Genomic DNA, 12,767 nt, shown 5'->3' on the forward strand with positions numbered 1-12,767 from the left:
TGCATTTCCTACATTACAACAGTGACTACATTGCAAAAAGTACTTCATTAGCTGTAAAGCGGTTTGGGCTGTCCTGATGAAAGAGATTGCCACTGGGTTTTACTAATATTTGCATCTGTCAGCACTCCAGATTAATTTCTTGTGACGTTTGCTACCAAATCAAAAAATTGTCCACCAACTTCTGTACTTGCAGGTCTGAAGAAAGAGAGACCTTTTCTCCAGACCTAAAGACAGGCGTACTTTTATTTCTCGCCTTTGCTCATTCCTCCCCCAGTTTGGCCATCTGGTTTTACAAATTAGGTTGTCGGCCATTTTTTTTGATTGCTCCCTCCTCCTAGACTATGCTCGCAGACCCCCTTGTATGTTTCAAATCATTCCCCCTTTCATTTGTTGCCCATTCGCTTCTGCCCGTGTCTGCCATTTTTGTTCACCTTCGTGATAACCATCCTTCTCTTAATCCTTTACCAAGTTTCAGGGATTCAGTGACCCCTGTTGGAGAGCACGTGTGGACGTTCACTCTGTGGGCCTTGTGCAGCTGTGTCAGGTAATGGGGAACACAGTGTGAAGGCACCTGGCAAGGCAGCCCTTCTAAAATCACCCAGTTAGAAGAAATCTATTGGTTCTGCACTCAGCCCAATTTTCTTTTCTGTTGGCTTCAATGGAAGAGAAAAATCGGGCAGAACATAAAATGGGCTGCTGATCGCCATCGCCCAAGACCAGTTTATAGCCTATTTCTAGGATAGTCAGGTTCCGCTCTCATGGCCTTTCCTCAGCCAAACAACCCACCCAAACTCACCGCTTCGGGTCACACGTGAAGAATAGCCACTTGGTGAGGTATTGGAGGACAGTGCAGAGAAGAACCATCAGATTGACCCTGAGCATCAGAGGACTGAATAGCGAAGACAAACCGGAAATACTTGGGCTATTCAGCTTCGAGAAGTGGTGAGTCAGTGGGACTTAGAATAGCAAGTGGGACAGGAAATCCAGAACACCACTTCAAACTAAACAATGATAGTAGGATAAGAGAACACAGGCTCCAATCAGGGAAAGACAAATTTAGGTTAGATGTCAGGAAATTCTTTACAAAGAGCGTGATCAAGAAATAGAATGCATCTCCAGGTAGAGTGGCATCCTGGACTCATTTAAAAAACAATGGGGTATAAATTGGTCTTGGGCGATAGCGAATCAGCAGCCAGTTTTACACTCTGCCCCATTTTCTTTTCCATTGAAGTCAACAGAAAAGACAATCGGGCGGAGTGCAAAACCAAAAGGTTTCTTCTGAAGAGATGATCTTCGACGGGCTGAATGGCCTTTGCCAGTTTTCTTTACATTATGATCCCCCATTCCTGCTCATCAAGAGGAGGGTATGTTGGTGCTAGGAAATAGGATTCTCTTTTCTCCCCATCGGGTCTGGTGCAGCATGGTCAGATACACCACAAGGATCCCTCACTTCTGCCCCAACCACAACACTTGAACCCAGTTAAAGAAAAGCACCTCCTACTGCATCAATGTGACATTTTCCACAACAGACATCCCAATGGCGTTTGCGCCAGACTGCCAGCTTAGTACCGGCCCATCCACGGGTGGTTTCGCACAATGAAAAGGAAGACTTGAATTTATACAGCGCTTGTACAGGATGTCCCAATGCGCTTTACAACCAATGATGTACTTTTGAAGTGAAGTCACTGTTGTAATGTAGGAAATGGACTTGCATCCACTGGGAACTGGGTTGAGACTGTCCCAAAATCATTTTAGGAGCCATTGGGGAAGGGAGAGCTTCAATCCAGACAGCGTGGGCTATATAGGACCAGGAGTAGGCCATTCAGCCCCTCGAGCCTGTTCTGCCATTCAATTAGATCATGGCTGATCTGTACCTTAACTGCATCTACCCACCTTGGTTCCGCAACTCTTACCTCACAAGAATGATACAATTAAACCCAGGTTCCAAATCTGAAAGGGCATTGTACCATTCCATTTTGCCAACTAGTCCGGATATTGGGCAGCATTAAGAGTTAGAAACGTGAAATATTGTCTGAATGAACAGAGGTTTAAAACAGAAGCACCACAAATAGAAGAAAAAAAAAAAACGAGTTGTGAAAAGCCTTGAACAAGCCGAGCTGGGCTGATGGGCCATTAGGTTTTTGAGAAGATATTCAGAGACTAGCAGACACCGCTGTCTGAGGAAACAGGCTCACAAACTGTGGGGGATGTTCACCAGGAAACCACAGATTAGTCAGCAAAAGCCAACACACCCACACCCAGTTGGACATGAGAAGCCAGTGAAGAGGATCGTCAAGGCATCATGGTCCCTCAGTGAATGAATGAGTGAGTGAGTCAGTGCGATGGCAGCTGATGGTAGCAAAGCACGTACACAGAAAAAGGCCTGCATATTAGGATGGAGTATATAAGTGCCCGCTGGAAGAAGCACTTTGAAGATCTCCTTAACCGCGACTCTGTCTTCGACGCGAGTGTCCTCAACTCCATCCCACAGCATGCTACCCGCCGCCATCTCAGCACAACCCCAGCCCGGCATGAGGTTGAAAAGGCCATCCGACAACTGAAGAACAAGGAGGCTTCAGGAGCAGATGGAATTCCTGCCGAGGCACTAAAGCATGGCGGAGAAGCACTACTGGCACGAATTCATGAACTCATTTCTCTTATCTGGAAGGAGGAGAGCATGCCAGGGGATCTCGGACACCGTAATTGTGACTATCTTCAAGAAAGGTGACAAGTCTGATTGCGGTAATTACAGGAGTTTCCCTGCTGTCTGCCACAAGGAAAGTCATCACAAGAATCCTCCTCAATCGCCTTCTCCCAGTGGCCAAAGAGCTCCTCCCAGAGTCGCAATGCGGATTCCGCCCACTAAGGGGCACAATGGACATGATCTTCACCGCACGTCAATTACAAGAGAAATGCAGGAAACAGCGCCAACCACTGTACATGACCTTCTTTGATCTCACAAAGGCCTTCGACCCCATCAACCGTGAGGGATTATGGAGAGTCCTCCTCAAATTTAGCTGCCCTCAAAAGTTTGTCACCATCCTCCGCCTGCTTCACGACGACATGCAAGCCGTGATCCAGACCAACGGTTCCACCACAGACCCAATTCACGTACGAACCGGGGTCAAACAAGGCTGTGTCATCACACCAACGCGCTTCTCGATCTTCCTTGCTGCAATGCTCGATCTCACCCTCAGTAAGCTCCCCACTGGAGTGGAGCGAATTTACAGAACAAACGGGAAACTGTTCAACCTCCGTCACCTCCAGTCCAGATCCAAGGATGTCCCACCCTCTGTCGTCGAATTACAGTTTGCAGACGATGCTTGTGTCTGCGCTCACTCGGAGATCGAACTCCAAACCATCGTCAACACCTTCACTGAAGCGTACAAGAGCATGGGCCTTGCACTAAACATCCGTAAGACAAAGGCCCTCTACCAACCTGCCCCCGCCACACAGTACTGCTCCCCGATTATCAAAATCCACGACAAGGCCTTGGACAACGTGGACCACTTTCCATACCTCGGGAGCCTACTGTCAACAAGGGCAGACGTTGACGACGAAGTCCAACACCGCCTTCAGTGTGCCAGTGCAGCCTTCGGTCGCCTGAGGAAGAGTGTGTTTGAAGACCAGGACCTCAAACCCGGCACTAAGCTCATGGTTTACAGAGCAGCAGTGATACCTGCCCTGCTGTATGCCTCAGAGACATGGACCATGTACAGCAGGCACCGTAAAGCACTGGAGAGGTACCACCAATGCTGCCTCCGCAAGATCCTGCAAATCCATTGGCAGGATAGGCGCACCGTCAGTGTTCTTGCTCAGGCCAATATCCCCAGCATCGAAGCTCTGACCACGCTCAATCAGCTCCGATGGATGGGTCACATTGTCCGCATGCCCGATACGAGGCTCCCAAAACAAGCGCTCTACTCGGAGCTCCAGTATGGCAAGAGAGCCCCAGGTGGGCAGAGGAAATGCTTCAAGGACATCCTCAAAGCCTCCTTGAAAAAGTGCAACATCCCACCGGCACCTGGGAATCCCTGGCCCAAGACCTCACAAAGTGGCGGAGAAACATCCGGGCAGGTGCCAAACACCTCGAGTCTCTTCGCCGGGAACAAGCGGAAGCCAAGCGCAGGCAGCGCAAGGAGCGCACGTCAACCCAACACCCCACCCACCCGCCCCTTCAACCACCGTCTGCCCCACCTGTGACAGAGTCTGTAGGTCCCGGATTGGACTCATCGGTCACCTGCGAACTCATTTTTAACGTGGAAGCAAGTCATCCTCGGTTCCGAGGGACTGCCTAAGAAGATAAGTCATCGCTTTAGTTAGTAAATTCAAATGGTAATCACCAGAAAACTTAAAACAGGGCATTAGAGGGTTAAATTCTGCAGACAGGCTACATAAACTTGGCTTGTATTCCCTTGAGCATAGAAGATTGATGGTGATCTGATTGAGGCATTTTAAATATTAAAAGGATTCAATAGGGTAGGTACAGAGAAACTATTTCCTCTGGTGGTTTGCGGGGGGGGGGGGGGGGGGGGGGTGGGGGTGGGGGGAAGAAGAGTCCAGAACAGGGGACATAATCTTAAAATTAGAGCCAGGCCGTTAAGGAGCAAAATCAGGAAGCTCTTTTTCCACACAGAGAGTAGTGGAAATTGGGAACTCTCTCCACCAAAGGCTATGGATGCTGGGGATCAATTGGAGCTTTCAAGACTGAGATCAATAGATTTTTGTTAGGTAAGGGTATCAAGCAATCTGGAGCAAAGGCAATGAAATGAGCTTGAGGTTCAGATCGGCCATGGTCCAATTCAATGGCGGAACAGGTCCAAGGGGCTGAATGGCCTACTCCATGTTCCTATAAAGGCCTGTACTGACGAATCCCCGCCGCCGCCCCACCCCCCACCCTGATGGCTTAGTTAGTAAATGTAGTGTATGTGCCTTTAAGAGCCCCCTGTGTACGGTAATGCCGGTAATGGCCACTCGGGCTATATAAGCCTGTATATTGTGTTGTATCAGTTAGTGCCCCTCCAGACTTTGTTCAATAAACACCTGTGAAACCAACTCCTGTCTTCAGTGTCTCTATTAACACACGGACACAACAGTGGCGACGAGGATGGGATACTGTTGCCAGCATTCTCGTAAAGAAGAGAACAGCTGTCAGTGTGCCGAGGAACCTTGATGTGTGGATCCAGAGTGGTGATTCCACCCAAACTCCAGGATAAAGTTCTAAAGGAGCTTCACGAGGGGCATCTGGGTGGAGTGAAAATGAAGAACCTAGCCAGGTCGTTTGTATGGTGGCCAGGTATCGATGGAGACATCGAAGAAATGACCAAGAGCTGCCTAGGATGCCAGAAGGTCCAAAACGCTCCACCACAAGCCCCTCTACATCCATGGGAGTGGCCCTCATCTCCATGGCAAAGGGTACACATCGACTTTGCTGGTCCATTTATGGACTCAATGTTCTTAATCGCGGTTGATGCACACTCCAAGTGGCCGGAGGTAATAAAGATGTCCTCCACCACCACGGAAAAAACCATCACAGTATTAAGGACCATATTTGCCAGGAATGGGCTGCCTGAACAGATCTGTTCTGATAATGGACTGCAATTTGTGTCCGAAGAATTCAGGAAGTTCTTAAAAAAACAATGGGGTTAAGCACTACACGTCTGCCCCATACCATCCCGCCACCAATGGATTGGCTGAAAGGTTTGTCCAGACCTTCAAGGCGGCCATAAAGGCCATGGGTAATGAAGACATAAAACTTCAGCATAAGGTAGATAACTTCTTGTTTGCATACAGGAATGCAACACATATGGTTACAAACCAAACTCCCGCCATGATGTTCTTCAATAGAAGCCTAAGATGCCGGCTGGATTTGATCAAGCCAAACATCAGAAGGGACGTGGAGAACCGGCAATTTCAAGGCATGAATGAAAGGCCAACTAGAACCTTCCAGATAGGTCAACAAGTTTTGGCCTGGGACTACCGTACCGAGAAATGGCAGCCTGGAACTATCTGCACACGACTAGGACCGCTGATGTATACCGTGGACATTGGAGAAAGCATAATAAGGCACCATGCTGACCAGATCATAGAGTCATCCGAAAAGGGACAACCTACACCACAACTCTATACGCCTAACGATGAAGTAGAGATACCCATAGTATCTACCTCCGATCCAGTGATACTGGAACCCGACACTGGCATTCAAGCTGAATCAGCCTTACCAAAAGAAACTACTACACCACCGAGGCATTGTCCGGACCGAGTCAGGAAGCCTCCAGAGAGACTGACTTATAATTGATTAACTGCAGCAATGTGTAGATTATTTTTCTTGTAACATGTAATTAATGATTACTTAAAATATTATGTACTGGTTGGCTAAAAGGGGAGGAATTGTAGTGTATGTGCCTTTAAGAGCCCCCTGTGTACTGTAATGCCGGTAATGGCCACTCGGGCTATATAAGCCTGTATATTGTGTTGTATCAGTTAGTTCCCCTCCAGACTTTGTTCAGTAAACACCTGTGAAACCAACTCCTGTCTTCAGTGTCTCTATTAACACACGGACACAACAGTAAATACGTTGCAAAGAGCCACACGGACTGGAAAGGTCTCCTCCCCCCACCTCCCAACCTCAATCCCGGTCTGTGCCGAGTTAACCAATCTCTGGGTAATGGTAGGGGTGCTTCTCTGCATGCCCATGCTAGGGAAGCGAGCCATCAGCCAGGGCTCCTGTTGCTATTCTGTGACCCCTTCTGGAAAGTGCATCTGAGGATAGCATCGGTCTCCGTCGCGACCCCCTGTCTAGGCTCACTGCTGAAGAGCAGTCACTTTAGTGAGGGAATGGGGAGCTGCTGGTGTAAGTCAGCACCTTCAAGAGGAGGAAGAAACTGGGGGGGGGGGGGGGGGGGGGGTGGGGTAGCGGAGTGAGAGGCATATAGGCCAAGGATCCAAGAGAAACAAAGCAACCACTTAAACTTCAGGAAATTGAGCTCACAAGGAAGCACTGCGAATCCATTAAAACAATAAAAGCCATTAATATTTGTAGCGTAAGTGAGGTAGTGAATAATGAAACACAGGAATGAATCAGTGCCTTCTAGATAGCTGAAAAATAAAATCTGGTGAAAAGGAGAAAGAGAGAGAGGGTTGTTAACTGCGTGTATAGTACTTGCAGCTGAGGCTAAATACTTCAGCATGATGTAGAGAAAGGTTAAATTCTTTGACGGAGATCCCGAACAAAAAAAAATAAAGCCACATTTTCACAACCTTTGATGTGAGTTTATAGCCCATGTGCTGTAAAACCTCCAGCCCAAATGTCACTGACTGTTTTACTCTGATCTTCACCTCCAGGCCGAGTTAAAACCGCCTGTGGATCAATCTAATTGAAATTCATGGTAAAAAAATGAAATGACTCAACTTAACTAGACAGCATTCCCCACCCCCTACCCTCAGTCACGTCCCCCTCCCCCACCCCACCCACCGTGGCCTGTCCTCCCCTGCCCCACCCCACCCACCGTGTCCTCCCCTCCCCGCCCCACCCATCGTGGCCTCCCCCGCCCCACCCACAGTGGCCTGCCCTCCCCTGCCCCACCCCACCCACCGTGTCCTCCCCTCCCCGCCCCACCCCACCCATCGTGGCCTCCCCTCCCCCGCCCCCGCCCCACCCATCGTGGCCTCCCCTCCCCCGCCCCCCCCACCGTGGCCTGCCCTCCCACGCCCCACACCACCCACCTTGGCCTCCCCTCCCTCCCCCCGCCCCACACCAACCACCTTGGCCTCCCCCTCCCGCGCCCCACACCACCCACCTTGGCCTCCTCTCCCCCCCGCCCCACAATCACCCCCTCCCTCCACCCCACCCACCTACCATCACCCCCCTTCTCCCACCTGCCGTCCCCCTCCCCCACCCATGCAACAGCATTTTAAAAAATAAAATGGAGCAATCGAAAAGTGGAGTTTTGTCAACTGGCTTTCAGTTGTCAGAATTACTAGGCAGGATGGGTGGCCAACTATAAGCTGTACCCGAGTGATGAAATAAAGCAATGCTTTAAGCATGGTTATTGACAACAGAACTTCAGGACACTGGTTAGCGGATTTTGCCAAAAAAAGTGAAATATAAAAAAAAAATTGCAGTTTCCCTTCGCAGCATTAAGTTCCTGAATTTCAGTAAAGACAACAGTTGATTTGAATGCACAGTACACATACATGGAGGGCCCCCACTATATCACTGCACTTTCTAATGAGGCTTTCCATGTCTGTTTACTAATGGGTTACAATTGGACAATGAACCTCGATATCAACAGAGAATCTTCCCAACATTAAAGCTAAACTCTGGCAGGGTAAATGTATAAACTATGCAGAGACTCGGGATCAAACATGCAGCCAGCAGTATAAACATCCTCATCCTGTTTACAGCAACAATTGATTGCAGGTAGCACCACAGCAATCCTTTCACAGACACCAAACTTTATCTCAGGTTAAACAAAATATTTTGGTTGACTCCTGGTAGCTATGACAACCAATCCTTAAATTCCCAATTTGAACTCCTATCTCAGTTGTGACTGACCTTTACAACTGTAGGTGGGGGGGATTTCTCCCTGTACTCCTGGTAGCTTTTGTTCCAATATTCTGCTTTCCCTTCCGTCATCTTCTTGTTGAGGTTGCTGCCTCGTTGCTGGGGTATTGGCTCCACAGACACTGATAGCCCCTGGGCCAGTCCTCATGCATAAGCGTTTGCATGGAGTTTCAGCAAGCTATTTCTTTTTTATTAATTCTCTGGATTTGAGGTTCAATGGCAAGGGTGGCATTTATTTTCCATCCCCGATTGCTCCGAGAAGATGGTGGTGGCTCTTGAACTGAGTGGCTTGCTAGGTCACTTCAAGAGGGCAGTTGAACATTACCACGTTGGTGTGGACTGGAGTCACATATAGGCCAGACCGGGTAAGGACGACAGGTTTCCTTCCCTAAAGGACATTAGTGAACCAGTGCAGATTTTACTTCAATCTGACAGCTTCATGGTCACTGTTACTGATCCCAGCATTTTATTTCCAGACTTTTTTTAAAATTTAAATTCTCAAACTGCCGTGGTGGGGTTTGAACTCTCATTCTCTGGATTATTAGTCTAGGCCTCTAGATTAATAATCCAGTAACATAACCGCTACACTACCTGTTCACGGGGTGGGGCATGAAAGATGACTCTGATCCTGCCTGCACCAATGTTCAGACACATGTACTTTCCGCACAGGTCATTGGGGCGGATCGCCTCATCTGAAAGGCAAGGGGCACTCAACCCAACCCACCCCACCTCCTTTGCCTGCTGAAAGATTGGTTAATTTGGCATTTACAAGGAATCCAACTTGGGATCTGTCCAGTTCCTGTGACTCAGCACTGATTCACTGAGCTCTCCACCAGCTTCTCTCGATGGCTTGAAGAGAGAGCAGGCAGACCTGGTTTGTGGAGCTGCCTGGAAGTGGTAACAGGGGAGAAAAAGTTACAGGAATAAAAATAAATTAATAAAAGAAGCGGACAGGGGGCCTATTTTACCTGCACAGTTTTACGCACTGAGTTTGCGTTTTACACGCACTTCATAAGAACAACAACACGGCAGAATTTTCCGCTACTTCTAAAAAATCTACTCTGGTGCTAACGGAGGTCTTTAAAATTATGAAAGGGTTTGATAAGACAGACGTAGCAAAACGTTTCCACTTGTTTGGGGGTGGGGAGTCCAAAACTAGGGATCATCATATATATAAGATAGCCACTAATCAATCCAATAGGGAATTCAGGAGAAACGTCTTTACTCAGAGTGGCGAGAATGTGGAACTCACTACTACATGAAGTGGTTGAGGCGAATAGTATAGATGCTTTTAAGGAGATGCTAGTAAGTACATGAGGGAGAGAAGAATAGAAGGATATGGTGATAGGGTGAGATGAATTAAGGAGGGAGGAGGCTCGTGTGGTGCATAAACACCGGCACAGACAAATTGGGCCGAATGGCCTGTTCCTGTGCTGCAAATTCTACGTAAAAGCTCGACACTTACCGATTGGTGGGTTTTGGCGGACACCGTCTTCATCGCGTCTGGGTCCCAGATAACCAGGTCACTGTCGGAGCCGACAGCCACTCTGCCTTTTCGTGGGTACAGGTTGAAGATTTTGGCGGCGTTGGTGCTCGTCACGGCCACAAACATGTTCTCATCCATTTTTCCAGTCACCTGTCGGAACAGAAACAGTTGACACCTCACTCAAATTTCTCTCCAAGGGCGGGGGGACGGGAGGGGAGGTATTCCTCTCGAACACATCCCGATTTAGAGGGAAAAATTACATTCCTGTCTCCAAAATTAAATGTCCTCAAAGCCCAAGGCCTAGAAATTCAGTGGGCTGTGCCACCAATTAGCGCCCAAAGAGGGCACTTACTGGGTTTAGCGCCACTGTCCACGTCTCCCGCGATATTTAGCGTGTCGCTAATGGCGGCGTTAGCCTGTAGCGCTGCGCCGCCACCGATGACGTCATCGGTGTGTGCCGCGCCCCGCTACCGCCCCGATCGTGATATTTGGTCGCGCCCCCCGCTGTAACGCCGGTCGCAATTTGTGACCGGGCCAGGGGGGCTGACCTGCGGCAGTAGTGGCGCTAATTAAAGGGGAGGTGCGGGGTGGCCATTTTTTTTGCTGGCCGCCTGCCAGCACCTCCTCGCGCGCCCCCCCCCCCCTCCCCGGGCAGTGCCGGCTGTGTCCTAAGAGCCCGGCACTTCTCCTCAGTGCCGGGCTCTTTTGCCGGCACTCGCGATCTCTGATCGCGCTGGTGCAGGCCCCTCCCCTTTAAGCGGAGGAAGGCCTGCAGTACCGCAGTGCGTCGTGCCGCAGCATGTGGCACTGCGGCACGTTGCGTTGCGATATTCAGTTGCAGCGCCCCGCTTCCGTTTGGGGTGCTGAAACTGAATATCGGGATGGCGCAAGCGGCTCTGTCCGAAGCGGTAATTCCGGCGCCCAGGCGAGTTTGGGCGCCACTGAATTTCTAGGCCCAAGACTTTTGGTCCAAAGATTTGTTTGTGTAGGTACAGTAGCAGGGGAGGCAATAAAACAGAGCTGGTATGTGCTCAAGTTATTTTTGTCCCCCCACACTTCTCAACCTGTACACTAAAGCCTCCTTATATTAAAACTATGTGCCATCAAAGTACATCATTAATAAGATGTTAGCCAATCTGATTGAGAAATGCTGGGGGGGGGCAGGGGAAACGACAAAACAGACCAAAATTGCCTTACATTAAGTGCACTTGGAGCAGGTTTTCAACTTGCCATCCTGGTATAAAACTGGTGTTGCGGACCGGTGAATGCTAGTACGGGCGGCCGATCCACAGTGCCAGTTTTGCACCTGGGCAGCAAGTTGAAATTCTACCCACCTTGTGCCCAGAGTGTCCTTATTCATTTTTTTGAGCTGTACTTAAAAGTCTTAAGGGGTTTCTATTTTTGGATTCTTCCAAACCCCCGCCATAAAGGTTTGACTGACCAGTTTTAGTTGGCTTTCTTTTGTTTCATTACATGAAGTAAGGATGCAAAAGGACCAGAAGAGGAAATTTAATTTTTAAGTAGCGAGTTATGATCTGCAATACACTACCTGAAAGGGCAGTGGAAGCAGATTCAAGAGTCATTTTCAAAAGGGAATTGGACATATACTTGAAAAGGAATAATTTGCAGGGCTATGGGGAAAAAACGGGGGAGTGGGACTAATTGGATAGCTCTTTCAAAGAGCTGGCACAGGCACAATGGGCCGAATGGCCTCCTTCTGTGCTGTAAGGTTCTACGATAATATTGACTTTGAATGAATGCAGAGGCTTGCCAGTATATAGTGACAATGTGATGTGTGACCTAAACCCCAGACGCATTCCAGCAGATAGATTAAAAAAAACACTTTTTTGTGTGCGAGTATTTAAGGGTGCTGCTTACCGGTAGAAAACCAGCAGCTCTCTGGACACCCTGCTACAACTAAATAGTCTCACTATAGACAAGTTAATGTAACAATTGCACCTACCACTGCCTTGTCCCAGATGATGGACATTCGTTCCTCTGCTCCGTTTGTACCCTCAGGAATCTGGGTGAAGTCATCCTTTCCGATTGCCTTCTGCGCTGTGCTGAATGTGCAGTGGGCGCTTCCTGCTACTTGTAAGTCACCGCTAGATAAAGACCAGGCACAGTCACGTAATGGAACAAGGCAGCAATGTCTATATCCCAATGCTGCCCCAAAAAGCCAACAGGTTTGCAGGCTTTCCACAGACTAATATTGCGATGTGTGGGACTGGACATATAACAATCAACGTCCCCAAAAATTTACTTCTGCTGTATTTAGATTGCAAAGAGAAAGTGGTTTTGAAACCTGGATGAGTGCCTAGCACACATTGGAGGTGCAGTAAAGAGGGTACCATTTAACTAGACATCTCTGTCAGGACAGGGGTAAACTGTGATGCGAAGCAATGTACAATATCATTAGTTTTGTCCCAATATTGTTCTATCCACAGCTAATACTACAATGACTTTTATTTTTTTTTAAACAAAAAAGGACAATAGAGGGACTGGATCTGGCTTGAATCCAGTTCAAACTGGTGGGGCCAAAGTCTCTATTGGCTGTAAAACGTCTTGTGTAAATGCAATTACACTATCTTAATCCTACTTAACATTAAACATTGGCTCCAAGCAGCAATAGAGGCCACAGGATGCCAGATGTGGGAAATTAAAATAAAACACACCAATGCATTAGGAGTGCTCCTCTGGGACAGAGGCCGACGC

At 48.6% G+C, this 12,767-nt stretch overlaps 1 protein-coding gene across 3 annotated transcripts in view; it reads right to left on the reverse strand.

Moving 5' to 3' along the window:
- The window catches only part of LOC147113805 (dihydropyrimidinase-related protein 3-like), a 485,445-nt gene that overhangs the window by 74,637 nt on the left and 398,041 nt on the right, over positions 1-12,767 (reverse strand). For all 3 annotated transcript variants that reach the window (XM_085995141.1, XM_085995142.1, XM_085995143.1), the window contains exons 10-11: positions 12,016-12,157; positions 10,032-10,202 (exon numbers count right to left, since the gene is read on the reverse strand). In XM_085995141.1, the coding sequence (XP_085851267.1) occupies positions 10,032-10,202; positions 12,016-12,157 (313 nt within the window). The remainder of the gene's footprint in view (positions 1-10,031; positions 10,203-12,015; positions 12,158-12,767) is intronic.

Source organism: Somniosus microcephalus, chromosome 8 (genome assembly GCF_052327205.1).
Source record: "Somniosus microcephalus isolate GS21.2 chromosome 8, FLI_Smic_1.0, whole genome shotgun sequence".
Taxonomy (NCBI): domain Eukaryota; kingdom Metazoa; phylum Chordata; class Chondrichthyes; order Squaliformes; family Somniosidae; genus Somniosus; species Somniosus microcephalus.